At 39.5% G+C, this 19,899-nt stretch overlaps 1 protein-coding gene across 1 annotated transcript; it reads right to left on the reverse strand.

Annotated features, from left to right (window-relative positions):
- Nucleotides 1-17,890: 17,890 nt before the first annotated feature.
- On the reverse strand, nt 17,891-19,421 carry LOC109419311 (putative odorant receptor 83c). Its single transcript, XM_019693546.3, has 4 exons — nt 18,623-19,421; nt 18,378-18,567; nt 18,157-18,312; nt 17,891-18,089 (listed from the first exon to the last, which is right to left on the reverse strand). Exons 1-4 carry the CDS (start codon nt 19,375-19,377, stop codon nt 18,036-18,038), a joined length of 1,155 nt encoding a protein of 384 aa, XP_019549091.3. The 5' UTR covers nt 19,378-19,421; the 3' UTR covers nt 17,891-18,035.
- Between the last annotated feature and the right edge of the window lie 478 nt (nt 19,422-19,899).

Here is a 19,899-nt window from a genome sequence, read left to right on the forward strand (position 1 = left end):
TATGAGAAACGACGGCTCTAATGGTGTTGATTGACAGGCGTCGAAGTTAATTGGCAGTAACATAAATAATTACATAATAAAATCGGGTTTAAATGAGCTGCAGGGTTTCATGTGCAGCATTAGGCTGACCCAAAAAAGGCATGTTCAAAAAGCCAACCTACTCAATCCTTAAAAGATTCCTAGATTGACTTCTCCAATCAACATGAAAAACTATGATGAATAACCTTATCTTATCATCATCCAACCGTCAGAAGCGACATGGTATCGATTCATGTTTGCTATCTATCAAACTTTTCCATAGCATCGTCCCTGTTCACATACGAGAGAGAGAAGAAAATTGCTCTCATTATCGAAAACATCCGGTTGACTTGAAGTTGGCAAAGTGTTGAAATCTGTGAATCATAGCAGGACTTTTTTTCCACACGCTGAATCGATCGAAACTTTGTTTGCAATGTTGAACTTACATGATTGCATAGTAGCACAGTAGACGACTGGTAGATGTAACACGATTTGATGGCGTTTGCAAAACTCCAAAGTGTTTGGAGACGTCATCGATGAACTGTCGAAATTGATGAGATCACGGAAAAATAATTGTTTATTATTAAGCATGTGGCTCGAAAGGATTTAAGCGCTTTGTTTCTTATAGGGTATTGGTTCCCTTCTTAAGCATGTGGCTCCCATTTTCATCCCACAAAAAAACAAAGGATTGAAGCGCTGTTTGTCTTGTTTCTTATTTTTGTATTTTTTGTTACAAGTAAGCACCCATGAAAGTAAAAAGAACGGAGTCAATCGGTCCCGTAATTGCATGTTTTCGAATAGGATGAAAATGGGAGCATGAGATTACTGATGGCAAACATACCCTATTTGTTTTATTTTTTGTTAGAAGTGCGCATGCATGAAAACAACGAAATCATTAGGTGTCGTAACCGCTTGTTTTCGAATAGGATGCATTTGTTAGCGTAACATTACTTATGGCACTCATACCCTACTAAATAAATGAAAAAATAAGTTGTTTCCTCACTACTCGGCTGTGCGATCTTGATGTTTTCAAAAGTTTTGATTTCCAGGCAATCACAATTAGGTAGAAGAAAAAAAAAGGTTTCTCTCAAGCTTCCAAGTATGTAAATACACTCCGATCATATTTTACGTCCGTTTATTGTACGCCGGATTGATTCACGTCCTCTTTTTTACGTCCAAAAATTAGATTAACTTCCTCTTCAATCATTGCTGTAAACCTTTGATAGCTTTCTTAATGGTACACATGTAATAATGGTCAGTAAAGTTCGAAAGGACAACAAAGGCCAACCAGTGATTACTCCGGACATCATTTTTTTATGTTAGATGGCAACACTGTTCAAATAGAATCATGTATTGCTAAATATATACATATCAATGGATATGTGCAAATAAGGGATGGAAACACTCACTTGCAAAGAGTTACACTCACTTGCTTTTTTCTCAGCTCAGAAGCGTGCAACCAAGAAACGATGTATGGACGACTTTTGCCTTGTGGTTTTGTCTAAAACTTTGTCGAGCAGAGTAGGGGTCGCATACGCATGCCAAAGTCGTGACAGAGCTGTGAAAGCGATTCTCCACAAGGTGAGTGTATTTTACATTCACCTCGTGGAGAGTTGCCTTCACACCTTCCTCATGACTTCAGTATGCGTGTACGACCCCTACTCTATTCGGCCAAGTTTTAGACAAAACCACAAACCAAAAGCCGTCCATACATCGATTCTTGATTACACGCTTCAGAGCTGAGAAACTAACCAACGTCTGTTCTAATGGAAAAACACGATTTTATAGATTTTTTCCGGATTTACATATGCACCAACTATTTGAATGAAATAATCTGTCAGTTTCGTGGATTACAACTACAAAAAGTGAGCCGCAATGATTTTAAGATGTTTCATGTAATTTTTCCATATTTAAAACGTGTACGTCAGTTTATGCGACCATTCAGTCGTTTTGATGAATGATTACACGGATAAGTTGACGTAACAACCAGATTGCTATGACCGTTATGTTAGCTATTACGGTACCCGTTTTCTGAACACGTGTTAGATTTTTTTTCCGGAATGTCCGTCTTCTTCTTCTTCTATATGGCTCTACGTCCCCACTGAGACTTGACCTGCCTCACTTCAACTTAGTGTTCTTTGAGCACTTCCACAGTTATTAATTGAAGGGCTTCCTTTGCCTGCAATTGCATGCATTTGTATATTGTGAGGCAAGTGCAATGATATACCATGCCCAGGGAGTCGAAAAAAGTTTCCCGACCGGAACGGGAATCGAACCCGGGTCTCCGGCTGAATGTCCGTATTCGTGCGTTAAAGCCGACCAACTGTGAATCTGACTACGATGCCCACGCTTTATGGTACGCTCGACCGCACTATCGGATAGTTCACATTTTCAGAATGTGATGTGTAAGCTTTTTTTCTGAAACCACGGTTAGTACATCTTCTTTCGAGTCGGGACTGCTGCTTATCAACAAAGACCAACTGTTTTTCAATGATTATGGGAAAATGTCCTGCAAGAAATTGGGATATCAAAGCATGTGCATTATTTCTTGAAATACTATGATTCCTTGGCTTATCTTTACCTGTCCAAAAAATCGCCTAGTCCAATTTGACTTTACGCCGACCAGTTTTCTTATTTCGTTTAATGTGTGCAAAATACCGGAATTAACATTAATCCCCAGGCTCTGCGATGGATCCTAACGGCTTCTTCCAATGCACCATGCAATTAAGGCAGTCCATGTTGAAAAGGTTATTTTATGCCTTATCCAAAAGATGATGTTGTACGTAAGTATTCATTAAGAAATAACTTAGTAATATTTACAATTTTTTGAGATTTACTTGATAAACTGAAACATTAAGTGTCACCCATGGGCCTCATTTGTTTTTTCTCATATTCGACAAATTACGAAATGTTACGAAACTAATTTCATTTTAATAACCTTGTACTATTCCTCTACACTAAGTTTTTACAATTAAATTAGTAAACATCAAAAGCTTATACACCCAACGTCTAATCAGATAGATATGGATTAAATTTATCTAAGTTTTGGAGGATGTTTTACGACTGGGAAGAAATGCTGAACTGTTGTGGTTTTCTCAGCCTAACAGGATTGAAACGGCTATGCCAAACTCCTGACCGTTTCACTTTTGTTAGACTGGAAAGCCACAACAGTTCAGTAGTATTGTTTCAATGATGGTTTTGAAACAAAACGTAAAACTTATAATAGTTTTGCTGTGGAATGATTTTACTCGTGGCTAACCATTAGTTTACTATTTCATTAATCAATCAGGTGCCACAAAAACTCACGTTACGGGTTTCAATGAGTTTACTTCAAGCACTTTAAGTAGCTGAAAGGGGGTTTGAGGAGATTACGTCGTAATTCAGAGGAAGCGATAGAGATCTACCACAATCATCCATACAAAAAATATAACTGTTCATACATGAGGTGTTTGGATTCTATACTTAAGAGATTTGACAAACACCCATTTTAGAGTAATTTAAAGTAAGCACGTTAACTGCGAACAATACTCGCCGCTAACCAGGATCACGGCATATGGCGGCGTTCCATGAACTATGAATTGTACCAAGAATGTAAATAAATCGATACGGTATGAACCCAATTTTGTCAGCCCCACAAACTTTTAGTTCTCATTAACTTACGGCCAAACTTCAACTAGTTCAATCATGTTCATCACTAAACTACTGCTTGAAAATCTATTTAGATATTTAACCCTTCATGGCCTCAGTTTCGTCACCTCGCTGAGTGTGTTCCATCAGAGACGAGCTCTGAAAGGCGCCGGGGGTCCAATGGACCCCAGGTATCCCTTTTAGGGTTAAGAAGAACAAAAAAAGTGTCCCCGAAACAGGCTGATAAAATCGATTAACTAATGTATAATGAAGCGGATAAAACACGGCGGGCTGCGGTGGGCTGGGTACGTAGCTCGTATGCCAGAGAAATGACAAACTTATACCATATTAGCAGAGAACCAGGAAGGAGCCGATGGCTTCGTGGTAGGGCGCGCACGTGGGCCTTTTAGGTCTTCCTCAACTGCATTTTGTGGCTATGAATCTATAACTTTACCGAAGGAGGTTCTTTACTTTGTAGAAGACAATATTCACTAGACTGGGTCAATAAAGTCGATTTTTTGGAACAAAGCTTTTTCGATTCGTTTCAGCGTCCAAAGCAACTGTGCAAAATTTGGGAGTGATTGGTTGCTTCCCGGTATTCCGCATTGCGATTGAAATTTGTATGGAATTTAGTATGGGAAAACGTGCTTTTTTGCATTTTTCTCATAAATTGAAATTTTTCGTCTAAAACAGTCTAACCAATGGCGGTAAAGTATAGCCTAGGATATGCCGAAAAACTTTGCCGAAGACCACAAAGTGATCCGACACTTGTGAAAAAAGTTATAACGTACAGATTGCCCAGTGGTGCTTAACATTTAACATGTAAAGGAATAACATCAATAATAAAATCTCAATTTTTGGCCTAAGTTACCAGGCGAATAACTTTTTCCACAAGCGTCGGATCACTTTGCGGTCTTCGGCAAAGTTTTTCGGCATATCTTAGGCAATACTTTAACGTCATTAGATACATGGTATTAGACAAAGGAATTCAAGTTATGAGTAAAATGCAAAAAAGGACGTTTTCCATACTAATTTCCATACAAATTTCAATCGCAATGCGGAATACGGGGACGCAACCAATCGCTCCCAAATTTTGCACAGTTGGTTTGGGCGTTAATATAGATTGAAGAAGCTTTTTCCGGGTTGATACGATCAAATTTAAAGTTTCTCCATACAACGTTGACCCACTCTAATATTCACCTAAAAATAGCTGATAGCGCTGAATGCATCTTTCCTCGTTGTGTGTTCTACACCACTGTGAATTCCCCTTTTTTCACGCAGGAAGAGTATTTACCTATATTGGAGGGTGCAGAAACTGAAAAATTCACAATAGTTATTTATGCAACAAGTTGCATAATGATATTATTTTCAGCACGAGTCGTAGCACGTTATGCAGAAGTATCTGATCTAGAAAAGATTCTTGTCCAACCGAATTTTTTGTAATAGCAAAAAAAAATTGTATGCAAATCGTTGCAAACTCGATTTTTCAGCGCTCGTCGTATTTATCCATCTCGGCAAGCCTCGTTGGATTAATGTAAGACTTGTGCTGAAAAAATCATCATTTTGCAAATTTTGCATAAATAACTACTGTATACTAGTACGAAAAACGAATAAAACTAAGCGTTTCAGGGCTTATTTTGACTACAGTGACTTAGACTGAACCTGGTGAAAATGATACAAAATAATTTTCTGGAAAAAGGTATCCCCACTGCGTAATCAGCGTTCCCCCGGCTTCCGAACTCCCTGGGCAGTAAAATTTTCGCTCGTGTTTTAAGCTGCTTAATTTCTACCCTTCAATCGGCGTAGACTCACCGCTACGAGTTGTAGGCTATCAAGTATCAATTTGTTTAATTATGCGCATATTGCTGTCAAAGCATCATGCATGTTTTAGTATCTACATTGCATTCATAATAAGTATTAAACATAATTGATAATATTCACTATGAAAGTTGTTGATATTGAAAATGATTTTCAGGCATCTGAAATCAAATAATTAGAGTTCTCAAATATAAATTATGTTTGTGTCAATAAATTATCTTAATAAATTATCTCAATAAATTATGTTCAATCACGTTTTATGGGGAGATTTTAGTTTTCTTGTACACAGACGTCAGTATATCGACCACATGGTGGTTACGTCAAAACGTTCTTTTCAATATACTCACATGTTTTAGAACAAACACCTTTTTTTAATAATTGGAGCATATGCTATACATGGTGTAGGATATGTTAAGCTAAAAAAGTGGATTTTGACCTATGTGGCGTTTACGTCACCTATGCGAATATGGGCAGAATTGTGTGCAACATAAAAGAATCTCCAGCATAATTTATGTAGATGTCAAACGCTGTTTCATGTTGCATAGAATAAAAAGCTTTTTTTAAGCTGGCAACACTGTTGAACTGTAGATAAAAATCTGATTAAATAAATCACTACAATTGGTGATGGATATAGTTTGAAGTAACGTTACACAATATCAACAAGTCATCTAAATTTACCTTGAGTCCTTGTCTTTGTAAAATTTGGTTTTTAAAATTATCTCTGCAACTGGTAACGCTGCATAATGTTAAACATCGATCAACATGATTTTGGGATAATTTATCGAATTCGATTGTTCGATTAAGATTATGTAGCAGTCGAGTAGCATCTTTGGCGCCATTTTAAAATACTGAAATTTTTGACGTAATTTAATATCACATAATTTTTGTATTAGCTAGCAACACTGGTCAAGTAGATTCTAATATAGGTCCATATCACAGATCCGGTGTGAGATAGGCCATTTGAATGTTCGACAATGTTATAGTCTGGCTGTCTGGCTGTCTGGCTGTCTGTCTGTCAGGCTGTCTGGCTGTCTGGTTGTCTGGTTGTCTGGCTGTCTGGCTGTCTGGCTGTCTGGCTGTCTGGCTGTCTGGCGTCTGGCTGTCTATCTGTCTGTCTGACCCTTATGGATTCGGAAACTGAGCCGATCAGCGTGAAACTCTGTATGAGGGTACTTTTGGGGCCGAGAAAGGTTCTTAGCACGGTGTACAGAAGGTGATATATTCCCGAAATCTGACAGTTTTTTGTTGACGTAATTCAAATCGTTCATAGGTGATCTAGTACTCCACACCAATTTGATCTACGTGAAAAACGATAAGAACGACGTCACATGCTTACATCCAAAGCAGATGTTTACCTGCGAAAGTGTTTTTCAACTTCAAACCTCATTTTCGTCCATTTGACATTAACCAATCTATGTTTCAACGTTCCATGATCTATAATAGGCTAGTTTTCTGAAAAGTTAATTAAAAAATTTCCCATTTTGGTCACTAACCTTTACAGGGCGGTGCCTGAAGATGAAGACAACCAGAATATTCAAACCGCAGATAACCGCACAGGTCGCTAAATTTCGCATCTGATAAAACAATTTTTTTGATTTTCTCTACAATATCATCAAATATATGTACTTATTTCATCTGGTATGTGAAACTACATGGCTCTGGATCAGTGTGGTCTGGTTGTTCATCGAATTTGAGCTAATTTTGTTACTGTTATAGTCATTTTGTTTAATGACCATTGGGCGCGCAGTTTATTGATATCCGCTTATTAGGTCTACATTATCACATGTTAAACATCAAATGTGTTCATTTTTATTTTTCAGTGCTAGAATATAGACATTGACTGATACACTGACATGAAAAAAAAGTCATATATATCCCATATTTAGCGTGTAATAGTGCCTTGAACTTTTCGCATTTTTTCCTGCCGCACCCTGTAGCCTGCCTTGTGATATTTATGCCGTGGTTCTTAGCATAGTGTGAGACTCCTCCGATTTCTGGAAAAAGAGGAAATACAAATAGATGAAGTTGCGGGGGACACCTCTATGGAGCGGTATTTCAAAAACACAGAAAGCAGGCAGGCAGTACGACGTTTGCCGGGACAGCTAGTGCATAATAAAAATATTTTTTTTTTAATTTCCTATATCTTTTGACATGTTACCATCTCAAATTGTGCAAACAAATTATCGAGCTATTTTTGCCAGATAATTAAATCACGGATAATCGAATCCGATCTCTCTATCTCAGATCCGGAATGAGATAGTCAAATCGAATGTGTGACATAGTTTTAGTACATTGTGCACATTGTGGCACAACAATTATGTTATTTCTGGCAAATAATCTTAGAACACCTCTGGAAGGAATCCCCGATTCCTTGGATAAAATCGAAAGGCATTCCGGAAATACTCCTGAAGGAAGAAGCACTGGACAAATTAGCAGAAAGTCATGCTGGAAGAATACCTGAAGGTTCCAGGATTCAGGAAAAAAAAAGAAAGAATCAGGACTCTGGATAATCCCTAGAAAATTAATCAAAAGTTCCTGAGTAACCGTAGAGCGCTTTCGACTGAAATTCTTTATAACCTTCCAGGACGCGCGCCATCAAACAACAGAAACTGCACTGCGCTCCTGCTGTATACGAAAAGCGAGGTTTTTTGGTAGTGTTGTACTTTTACAACAGCGCGCGCGCTGAAGGGATAATCGGGGAAAGTCGAAAAACTTCCCCGGTTCCTGAGTATTTTTTTGCATGAATCCCGAAGATAGTTTGAGATGAATCTTTGGAGAAATTTCGGAAATAATCTTTGGAAATAGATTTCTGCTTGAATCACGGGTATCGCTGGGAGGCACAAAACAAGCAATCCTTATGGAGGAACCCTGAAAAGCATTTTTGGATTGTGCGATATTTGCCAGAAAACCATTCGCCAGAATGCCATTGGCCAGAAAGACATTTGCCAGAAAATACCATTTCCCAGAAAACCGTTTGCCAGAAAGCACCATTTCCCAGAAAACCATTTGCCAGAATGTACCATTCCCCAGAAAGTACCATTTCCCAGAAATTTTCCATAGTTCTCAATCCAGAAGTGTTCTCAATCTAATGATAATTTAAAAAATTATTTTTGAAAAAAAAAAATCATGTTTTTTATTTGTTTGGGATCGACTAGCCCAAAATAACGATTGTAAAAAATGTTAAATTTAATTTTTGTTCAGATTTATATGCGAAAGTAAAATAAATTATCGGAAATGATGTAAGAACAAACAAGAAATGATTTTAGAGTAACTTTTAATAATTTTTGTGCCAAACAGCAAAATTACCCGGTATTGTTGATCACACACTTAAGTCAATCGAATACCCTAAACAAAAACCTTTTGGAAGCAACGAGTAAAATACACAGAAATAATAACTCAAGTGACGGTTTTACCTATACCATTAGACTGTCACTGCCTGAAAGCCATTACCATTAGGCCGAATATCACTTGATCAAATGCTATAAAAAGCTTGTTCTTGAGGAAATTAATTCTAATAATTCCAGCACAGTTTTTTTCCTTCTTTTAATCATCTGCTGTTTTTCTAGATGAACTTCTTAGTTCATTTGCGCAATTTCTAACCAATATATTCCCTTATCATGGTAATTGTAACATGTGAGCTTAACATATTTGGGCTTTGGTATTATGGCTAATGGCGCTCCGGCTACTGTTATAGAATCCTAATATCAATGGTGTTAGGGCATTCGACTGATGGCCGTTTAGTCGAATGTCATGCCGAAAGGCCTTTTTTTTCGTTTTCTCCTTTTATGCTGTTAAAATAATTGTTGAAGTTAGACCTACTGTATTTTACCCACACACTTAGAAATTCTAAAATTTCCACGAAACGGAATCACCAAAAAACGTAAACGTTTCAAGACTGAAACGCAAATTGGACTCAATTTTACGCGCATCATGTAAGTGCTGGTTGGTTGCGTTTTCAAGATGCTCGTATATGTCAGGTTCAGGACATTTAAAATTACATGATATTTTCTTGGTGTGCATGAATCTTTCCTTCTTTTAAATATAGGAACAATAAACGGGTTTAAGATCTGTTATATTTTTTTATTAGTTCCGCAATACCAATATTGCTTTACGGTTCTAACATAATCAACAATTTATGCCAAAAACTAGTCTTGCAATTAGGGGATTCACTCAACAGTGTAAGGTGATTAAATTGATTAAACGTCGCAGTCACCAAGGCAATCTTTGATTATTTCATTCGCAATTTCATGAAACATTTCAATAATCATGATTATTGCAGATAATCATGGCTTACGCAACGATTTAATCTGTTTCAAGAATACCCCTAATGAAACTAGAAAGAACAGCCTGTGTTTAGAAGAAGGAAAAATTCATTATTTGAACTAGCCAAGTAACCACGGTGCTGAAGCCTTATTGCATGCAGATATACGGGATATTTAGAACAATCATTACTTTACATGGACATTTAAGGTTGATTTAAAATGGAAATAGCAATTATGCGGCTGAACTAAGATTATACCAGTATAATCCTAATTTGATTTTATAATTGACCATTTCCACTTTAAATCAACCTTAAAATTGCATGTAAAGTAATAAATGCTCTAAATACATCGTATATCTGCATGCAAAAAGGCTTCAGCACCATGGTTACCATGGGAGAGAATAGTTTAGTTGTAGAAAAACAAGTTTTTTGCACCGAAACCGTTGATCAACTAGTTAATTTTGCCTTCTTTTGAACATAGGCTGTTCTTCTTAGTTAGTGAGACTAGATTTTGACATTAATTGTTGATTGCGGTAAAACAATACGGCAATATTAATATTGTAGAAGTATCAGCTAATTATTGGAAAACCGAACAAATTTTAGAAATCGTTCCGATTCCTGTTCCATAATCACTGAATTGCGATTCGTGATCACCATTCTATCTATTGACCAATCGGCCTAATGTACATACTTCGGTCAGCAGTATTTTCAGCATGCCAGATGTTTGTGGACCTATGCACTTATAGCCTAATTACATCGAAGTCTCGCGCTTAGTATCCTACAGGCGTATCTGTAATGATCGATTTTCTCTTTGCTCAATAACTACCAGTGAATCATTTCCAATTGTTTTCGTTGTTCTAGCCCTAGTCGTCCTTTATCGAAACAAATCAAGAGATCATCCTAGCAGTGAACATATCGAATTATTGTAAAAGATTAAAACTGACGATTTTTTATGTTAATAGACTGACATATACCTATCAAATTCTCACAATCACATCTTTAGTTTCAATTGATTCTAAGGAAATGAAGAAAATTTATATTTGCCCGAAAGTATCATCTGCCAGAATGTACCAATCCCCAGAATTTAATATTTAATATTAAATTCTGGGGATTGGTACATTCTGGCAAATGGTACTTTCAGGCAAATAGTATTCTGGCAAATGGTACATTCTGGCAAATGATTTTCTGGCGTTTGTCATTCTGGCGAATGGTTTTCTGGCGAACGGTTTTCTGGCAAATATCGCACAATCGCATTTTTGAACATCTCTGATGAAAATATTTTCAGCTGCTTTTTGCTGATAATCTGGAAATGTCAACGGTTAAGGGTAGAGATTTAGGTTTAATCATAATTTACCCAATTGGCACGTTTGACCGGATGGCATTTGGACAAATGGCATTCGGCCCAACACGTGGACGACGCCTTAAGGTGAAACATCAAATAATACAAATATGGCTGCCACAATGGCCAGCTTGAACCACTACTGACTTCATGAGCACCTATCTTCAAAATTCGTAAATTATTGTATTGTTGGCGCATTTAATACATTTGGGAGAATGTTACATAGGGGCGAATGACTTTGGGACATGTGTCATTCGAGCGTTGGGAATTCGGGTGAATGTGACATAACCAATTGGTGAATCACTAGAACGTTCTTGTCCTTCTGAATAACTTTGCCGACGACGATACTTTTCTATATGCTTTGGATCATGAGATAAAGAAGTCTAAAACTTTACTCGAAAACTAGCGCCACCTAGCGGCAAAATCACCAACTAATTGGTAAATAACAAGAATGGTCTTGACCTTCTGAACAACTTTGGCGAATATGACACAGTTCTATATGCGTTCAATCCCGGGATGAAGAAGTCTGAAATGTTACTTGAAACTTACCGCTACCTAGTGGCGAAATCACCAACTAATTGGTGAATCACCAGAATATGTTTGTCCTTCTGAACAACTTTGTTGAAGACGACACATTTCCATCTTTGTATATGCTTCTGATGCCCGATATGTTTTATTACTAGCCACCTAGCGGCGAAATCACCAACTAATGAATCTCTGGAATATTATTGGCCTGCTGAACAACTTTGTCGAAGACGACACATTTCTGTCTGCTTTGGTTTCCAAGATAGAGAAGTCTAAAACATTACTTAATAACTAGCGCCACTTGGCGGCGAAATCATCAACTAATTGGTGAATCACCAGAATATTCTAGTCTTTCTGAAAAAAATCGTCGAAGGCGACACATTTCAATCTGCTTTCCATCCCGAGATAGGGAAGTTAAAAACTTTACTTTATAACTAGCGCCATCTAGCGGTGAGATCACCGAAGACCAATTGAATGTTCTTGTTTTTCTGAACAACTTTGGCGAAGACGACACATTTCTGTAGTGTTCGGACGGACCCTGTGGCCACTAATCAATTTAAATGGCTGAATATTTTCAACAACGAGAATGGATGCAAATTATGCAACGTACTCGCGTGAAACACTTAACAAGATTTAAGTTTCGTTTCATCTTGATCGTTTGTTTCGTTTGCTTTGTTTAGCCGGTAGCGCATTACCGTATGCCATATGCCCGTTGATTCTTCTCTTAATCCCTACAATTTCTATATTGTTTCGATCTCGAGATAAAGAAGTCTTTAATTTTACTTGGAACCTAGCGCCATTTAGTGGCAAAATCGCCAACTAATTAGTGGATCATCAGAATATGTTTGTCTTTCTGAACAACTTTGTCGAAGACGACGCATTTCTATCTGCTTTCGTTCGCGAGATAGAGAAGCTGAAACTTTAGGCTGCGGCCAGAGTGGACGCGTCGCGCGACGCGACGCGGTGCGGCGCGTTTTTGACGCGGCTTCCAACGCGGCTTGATAGCCACAGTGAACGCGGTGCAACGCGTCTATTCGTAAAGCAAACTTAAAAGTTTTCATAATTTCCGCCACCTTTGTACACACTGAAAATAATCGACACGCCTCATCCATGTTCTTTTACACGTTAATGTATCGTTTAGAACAGCACGCTATATTAACGTGTAATTCTTTTGAATCAGATGTTGAATAGTTGAGGTTTTGAACCACTGTCTTTTACACATGATTTTATCGTGTTTGAAAGTATGTTTATGTATCGATAATGGAAATGGTTCGCCTATAATGTAATGTACATCACCGAACTCGCCCGCGTTAAGTATGTCCTAGCATACTTCATTTTTGGTGAACAGGGACCCGCAGCTGGGTGCCTGGTTACTGATATTCTTAGAAATTTGACATTTTTGATGCCAAATTATCGTGTTTTACACATGATTTCGAAAAGTAGATTTATGACTGGTTTGACACGTTAAATTCAGATGTTTCCCAAGTGGTGAAAATTCATGTTTGAAACATGTGGCTCGAACGTGTAGAATATTTTCAGTGCATGAATACTGACCATAACTATTTTATTTATTAATTATTTTATTAAACTCACCATAATTATTTTATCTTTCAAATTACAACACACGGTGAGAAGTTTTGATAAGATTTTTTGTATATTGGATCACTTCATACCATCAATGTATAATTTCCAACTCGGGTTGCAGAGATAGTTTGTGACAGGTTTGCCTTGACAACCAGTAGCACACAATCAAAGCGAGCTGTCTCCTCTCTATCGGTTTAAAAGCCATAACATTTCAACAGTTGTCTAGAGTTATCTGATGAAAAATTTCCAGGAGATATGTGATTAACCTAAAATTAAAAATGAACCATTTATCTAAATTTACCTTCAACTGCTATTTATTTCAGATGATTCAGAAGAGGTATACATTTGGGACAATGGTGATTCCCGAACCTCAAATCTACCCGTCCTGCAGGTACAAATTTTGAAATTTTGTGAACAAGTGAGCTTGTAGTCAGAGCTACCACAGGGTTGTATACGTAAAAAAATGGCACCCCTTCGTTTATTTTTAAACAGCAATGCAATGGAACAAGTTTGTTAACTCAAAAATAGTAAATTTTTATTTTGAAACTTTTTTTAAGCTTACAGCCCTAGTAGAATACTTTGAGAAAGTAAAATAAACGAGAGGGTGCCAAACGTTTTTGTGCATCAAACATGGATAAGGGTAATGTGAAAGCTCTGCTTGTAATGGATGTAGAATGACAGAGATTTTGATTATTTCCGTTAATTGTTTAGTCATAAATTAGAAGGAATTACTGATTTTGATTCGCAGAATAGGTGAAAAGTGAGGTTACGAGACGCCACCGGATAATAAACATGTGGTATTATTCATGTTAATATCTTTTACATTCACATTTGAATGCATTTGAAAAACAATTTCGTGAAATTAGCGCCATGATTTGATAAAAACGGACGAAATTCACACAAAAATACAAAATTCTCCGCGCGAACCGCGTGACTTTCGCATCAAAAACAGTGCATGCACTGTTTTGTCGTGCGTCGCGCGGCTAAACGCTTTCCGCTTCGCATCGTTCCGCGCGCACTCTGGCATGTTATGATTGTTTTCCCTGAATTCTAATGAACGGAGTTCTGCCGCGCGTCGACGCGCGACCTGTCAAATGCCGCATTGCACCGCGCCGCGCCGCGTGACGCGTCCACTCTGGCTGGCACCTTACTTGTTGATTAGCAACACCCCCAGTTAATGGACGGTTTTATGTAGATCGATCAGTGTTGCCATCTGCGGTCATAATTCCAAAAAGTGAATGGCCTCACGTGATAGCCCTTGGTCAGTACTCAAAATTTGCCGAACACATGGAGAAGGTAAACTAGCATCTAGTATGTGTAATACACATTGTGTATTTCAATGGAAATTGGCAAGCGTTCTGATTTTTTTTACGTCCCATTTGGTTTACGAATCCACCACACCCTCCCCCATAGTGGACAAAAATAATGATCGGAGTGTATAGTATATAGTGCCGCGTTTATTCTCTCTTCTTCGATTTGGTACTCCCAGCAAAGAGGCAGTTTAAACCGATTACACTTTTGCAGTTACCGAAACTCTACCGTACACATACACTTATCACGCGCGCCACACTCCAGACCACAAATAGCAACGTGGGTGTTGTGCACGATTCCGAAATGGTTGAAATTCTTTTCGAAAACATTTTCCCATTTCTGTCCACCCATGGCAGAAACCTTGATTTCACCGCTCGAGACACCCTTCGCCACGCGGTTGGAATGCTGTCTGCTCTCGCCATTGTCTAGCGATTTTCCACCAAATGAAGTTTATATTAGACAAGTACTCTGACTCACATGTCTTGCGGTTGATGAAAATGTGGCGTCCGAGCAGGGAGAAGAAAAAATCAACGAATTCAACGAACGGAATTCCCTGAAAACTTCACAATAACGTCAAATGTTTGACTGAGGCGAAATAAACCTCAGCTGCACCTTTTCCGCAGACTTCATCTCATCACTTCAACGGCTGCTCCTGATAGTGTCGAAAACGGTTCCTTCGCTCAGAGCCCCTACCCGCCCGCAAGCTGTTCAACGTCAAAGCCGCCAGCAGCAACCATGAAAATAGACACCCTTCCCAACACTACCGAAAAGATTTGTGTGGAAAAGGTACTGTCTAAAATGGAAAGCAACTCACAACTACTTCTCCTCACCCCCACCCCTCATCGCGCTTTGAAGAGAATGAAGCTGACAAGTGTGCTTTCGACACGCTTCAACTGACTTTTGCTTTTCACCAACTTTTGCTCAATGCCGACTGCCGACACCTATAGGGAGGATGGATCCTGTGCGATGTGTTATTGCTACTTCCATTCATTCGGATTCCTTACCGGGACGGTTGATCTTTTGGTTGTTGGACCTGGCCGGGGGAGATTGGACCGCAATGACCACCTCGAAAGTACCACTATTCTGAAACTACTTCCTTGACCCTGCCTGCCAGCATCTTCTATAAAACGCATTCATAATTCGCTCATTTTATGTGTAAAGCAGACAAACTGAGGGGATTTCTCAAAAACCGGGTACACGTGAGAAACCGCATGATCGGAACTCTCTAGATTGTCCATACTGAACAATCGTGCATCTTCAAAACACAAACGAAAATTATTCAGCAATTTCTCCAGGAATTCCTTGACGAATGTCGCCAGGTGTTCGTTGAGGGATCCAGGAGTTCCCCCAGAGATTCTTTCAGGAGATGCCTCAGGAGTTCATTCATGAATTGGAGAACCGTCAGAGAATCTTCCAGGAGTTCCCTCAGGGATTTTTCTAGAAATTTCACTAGAGAACTCTCCACAAGTTCCTTCAGAGGTTCCTTCAGCAGTTTCGTCAGGGGTCTCTCCTGGAGATCATTCAAAGTTTTCTCTGAAATTCTGTCTGGAATTCATTCAGAGATTCCTTCGGGAATTCCCTCGAAGCATCCCCACGGAATTCCTTCAAAAATCCTCAAGGAATTCCTTCGGAAATGTTCCAGGAAATCCTTCGGGGATTCCTTATCAGGTATCAGTAAGTATCGGAATATCCTCGGGGATTCTTCCAGGAATACCCTCGGGGATTCTTGCAGGAATTCCCTCGGGGATACTAACAGGAATTCCCTCGGGCATTCCTCCAGAAATTCTCTTGGGGATTCCTCCAGAAATTCTCTTGGGGATTCCTCCAGGAGTTCTCTCGGTGATTCCTCCAGGAGTTCCCTCGGGGATTTCTCCTGGAATTCCCTCGAGGATTGCTGCAGGATTTCCCTCAGGAATTCCTCAAGGAATTCCCTTAGGAATTCCTCCAGGAATTCCTTCGGGGATTCCTCCTGGAATTCCTTCGGGGATTCCTCCAGGAATTCTTTCAGGGATTCCTCCAGGATTTTTTTCAGGGATTCCTCCAGGAATTCTTTCAGGGATTCCTCCAGGAATTCTTTCAGGGATTCCTCCTTGAATTATTTCAAGGATTCCTCCAGGAATTCTTTCAGAAATTCCTCCAGGAATTCCCTTGGGGATTCCTCCAGGAATTCCCTCGGGGATTCCTCCACGAATTGCCTCGGGGATTCCTCCACGAATTCCCTCAGGGATTCCTCCAAGAATTCCCTCGGGGATTCCTCCACGACTTCCCACGGGGATTCCTACAGGAATTATCTCGGGAATTCCTCCAGGAATTCTCTCGGGGATTCCTCCAGGAATTCTCTCGGGGATTCCTCCAGCAATTCTTTCAGGGATTCCTCCAGGAATTCCCTCGAAGCTTTCTCCAGGAATTCCCTCGAAGCTTCCTCCTGGAATTCCCTCGAAGCTTCCTCCTGGAATTCCGTCGGTGATTCCACCAAGAATTCTCTCGGGGATTCCTCCATGCATTTTCTCGGGGATTCCTCCACGAATTCTCTCGGGGATTTCTCCAGGAATTCTCTCGGGGATTCCTCCAACAATTCTCTCGGGGATTCCTCCAGCAATTCTCTCAGGGACTCCTCCAGGAATTCTCTCGGGGATTACTCTATGAATTCTCTCGGGGATTCCTCCTGGAATTCTCTCGGGAATTCCTCCAGGAATTCCCTCGAAGCTTCCTCCTGGAATTCCCTCAGGGATTCCTCCAGGAATTCCCTCGGGGATTTCTCCAGGAATTTCCTTCGGGATTCCTCCAGGAATTCCCTCAGGGATTTCTCCACGAATTTCCTCGGTTATTCCGATGATTCCACCAAGAATTCTCTCGAGGATACCTCCAGGAATTCCCTCGAATCTTCCATCAGAAACTCGTCCAGGAATTCCCTCGAGGCCTTAAAAAGTGGGGGCCAAGAGCCCTAGCAACGCCCAACCCTCCCCCCCCCCTTTTCGGCACTGTGTCTTGTTCTTGACGCAACGGTAAGGGAGATCCAGTTTTTCATATCAAACGTTTTGAACCAACTTCCCCTTCTCTATCCCACCGTGTGGCAATGGTTTAAATGTGTGCTTCCGATTCTGGTAGCAACTTTTTCGATTTTAGTTCATCGTTTTTCTACTACATACTAGGTATAACTGGTAAAAACGACTCTAGGAGAAATGTGAAAATCTGCTGACGGGCCGTCGTTTATTTCAGTCAGATATCCGACAGATGCTTACAAGCAACGACAATAGAAGGGAGAAACTGTGCCGTTTGATGCAACCCAACCAGGTAATGGTTTACGTGCAAGACAAACTTAAGCTGTGTTCAATCAAAGATCAATGTTTATCATCAGGTTATAAATGATATAGAGTTAATTTACACATCAATGCTGGAAATGCAGATGTTTTTTGCCTGTCGTTGAATCATTCTAAACCGTGAACTTCGCTGAGTTGGTGTTATAAGTAGTTTATTTAAGATGGTTCGGATAACGATTATATAAAGACATGTGGTGATATGTTAGGAGGTACACTTTTGAATGCAGCTCATTTAATCAACAAAGTTGATCATCATAGCAAAGAATTGGTAAATTGTTTTCATAATCTGCAATGGAAAATGGATATAAATCGTTATCTTTTGTTTTTTTTATCATTGTATGCAGTAAAATCACCTCTACAAATGTCTCGATGTTCAGTGGTGCAAAACCTCCAACTGTGAGATTGGATGGGTTCTGGCATCTGTGAAGCATGAATCCTACCATTTTGAGCTGAGCTTTTTCCAGCAAATACCACTTGGTTCCATTGATTGCCAGTATGACTTCATCGTTCTGAGAGTTAATTAGAATGTACCATTACAATAACACCAAATACCCAGCGCTCTTTTTTTTTTTACTTTTACGCTAAATATGGTCCCAAGAAGACAATAGGAGAGTAGCTGGAACACGGCTCCCAGAATGAAAGCATATCCTGGCAGGTAGTTTGTCATGTAACATAGAAATAGCGATATACTTAGGCATGCCACCGATGATCCTACTTGCATCAAGTTTACGGCAATATATCGATTATCCAAGTCAGATTCATAACTGAAAATAAGCCATTGGCTCAACATTTAGAATCACACACACAACAAAATATTACCTAACGATTTCGTAGTGATCTTTCAAAATGTCTCGTACAAGCTCCTCTACCTCAAACAATCCAACCTTTTTCTGCTCCAATAAGCTGTCCAACTCTCTCAGCTTGTTCTTGAAAACATCCACCAACCCTGCTAAATTCGACACGAAAATCAGAAAAGTAGTATCGAAAGCAGATATGCCAGCCATAGCGATCGCCAACAGAAAAAATTGGTAGAACACTGTCACAAAGTATCCCCACTGAGATTCTGGATCAATACCCGGCACCAACACGTCGATTGCGAAGCTTCTCTCTCCGTACATCACATAGAAATACACCGGGTACAACCCAAATCCAAGAATGGCCGTGATGTACGCCGAAAGGAGCAATCTGCAAGCAAGGTGCATCTTGTGCATTAACGCCAGAAGTACGGCATTATCAGCAGGACGATTGACGTGATTTTGGTGGAAATCGTCCAAGTAATTTGCTCGTCCTTGAAAAAACCGCCGATGGGTCACTGCAATATACAGCTTCAAGCAACCTTGCCAGGCCATTCCGTTGGGCGCCAGAGCCTGGAGAATTTTGTACACATCCGGGTAATAGTACCAGGCGCTATAGGCACTGGTGAACAAATAGCTGATGCAACCGGCAAACGTCAATGCAGTTCTCCAGTTAGGCTTGTAATTGTCTGCCAGCAGGTCAACTCCGCAGAAACTTGCCATTCTCCGAGCCAGTTTGATAATATCCCGGTATGCTTCCAGCGAGGTGTTGTACACCATGGTTGTTTGAGTATCGACTAGTGATCGTTAACTATTCAATATTCAATTGCAACACATTTACTAGAGCGGATATATGAAAAAACAGGAAGTATTTACGCCATGAGTTATACCACTCATGGCGTTGATTGCTGTTAATTACCATAAATGCTTTAACACCATCACTTAATTATTCCGTCATCAGCTAAACAAAGAAGAATATTTCCCACTATGCAATACCGTACGATAACTTTCTTCTACTACTATTTCTTTACATTCTCCCCCATTGGAGAGAACCAGAATCTCAACTTTGTATTCTTCAAGCAAGAACTTAAACGAATATTCTTGGGCTCATTTATCGTATGGCAAGAACGAACATACGCTGTTGAAGGAATTCAGACAATTTTCGATCGGGAAAAGATCTTGCATAGACCATAAATTGAACTCATACATTTTCCTACTGAGTATCCATGCGTTTACAGCTTCGGTTATATGGACCATTAGAGCTTTAGTTATTGAATTAATATCACAGTGTTGGCGCAAATA

The sequence above is a fragment of the Aedes albopictus genome, chromosome 2 (assembly GCF_035046485.1).
Source record: "Aedes albopictus strain Foshan chromosome 2, AalbF5, whole genome shotgun sequence".
Taxonomy (NCBI): Eukaryota; Metazoa; Arthropoda; class Insecta; order Diptera; family Culicidae; genus Aedes; species Aedes albopictus.

Bases quoted from the DNA above. Each gene is read 5' to 3' on its own strand.
- LOC109419311 (XM_019693546.3), bottom strand. From the start codon at position 19,377: ATGGTGTACAACACCTCGCTGGAAGCATACCGGGATATTATCAAACTG. The intron at 18,568-18,622 runs GTAATATTTTGT...GCTTATTTTCAG, and splicing joins GATCACTACGAAATCGTTAG to TTATGAATCTGACTTGGATA. The intron at 18,313-18,377 runs GTAAAAAAAAAA...ATTAACTCTCAG, and splicing joins GGACCATATTTAGCGTAAAA to AACGATGAAGTCATACTGGC.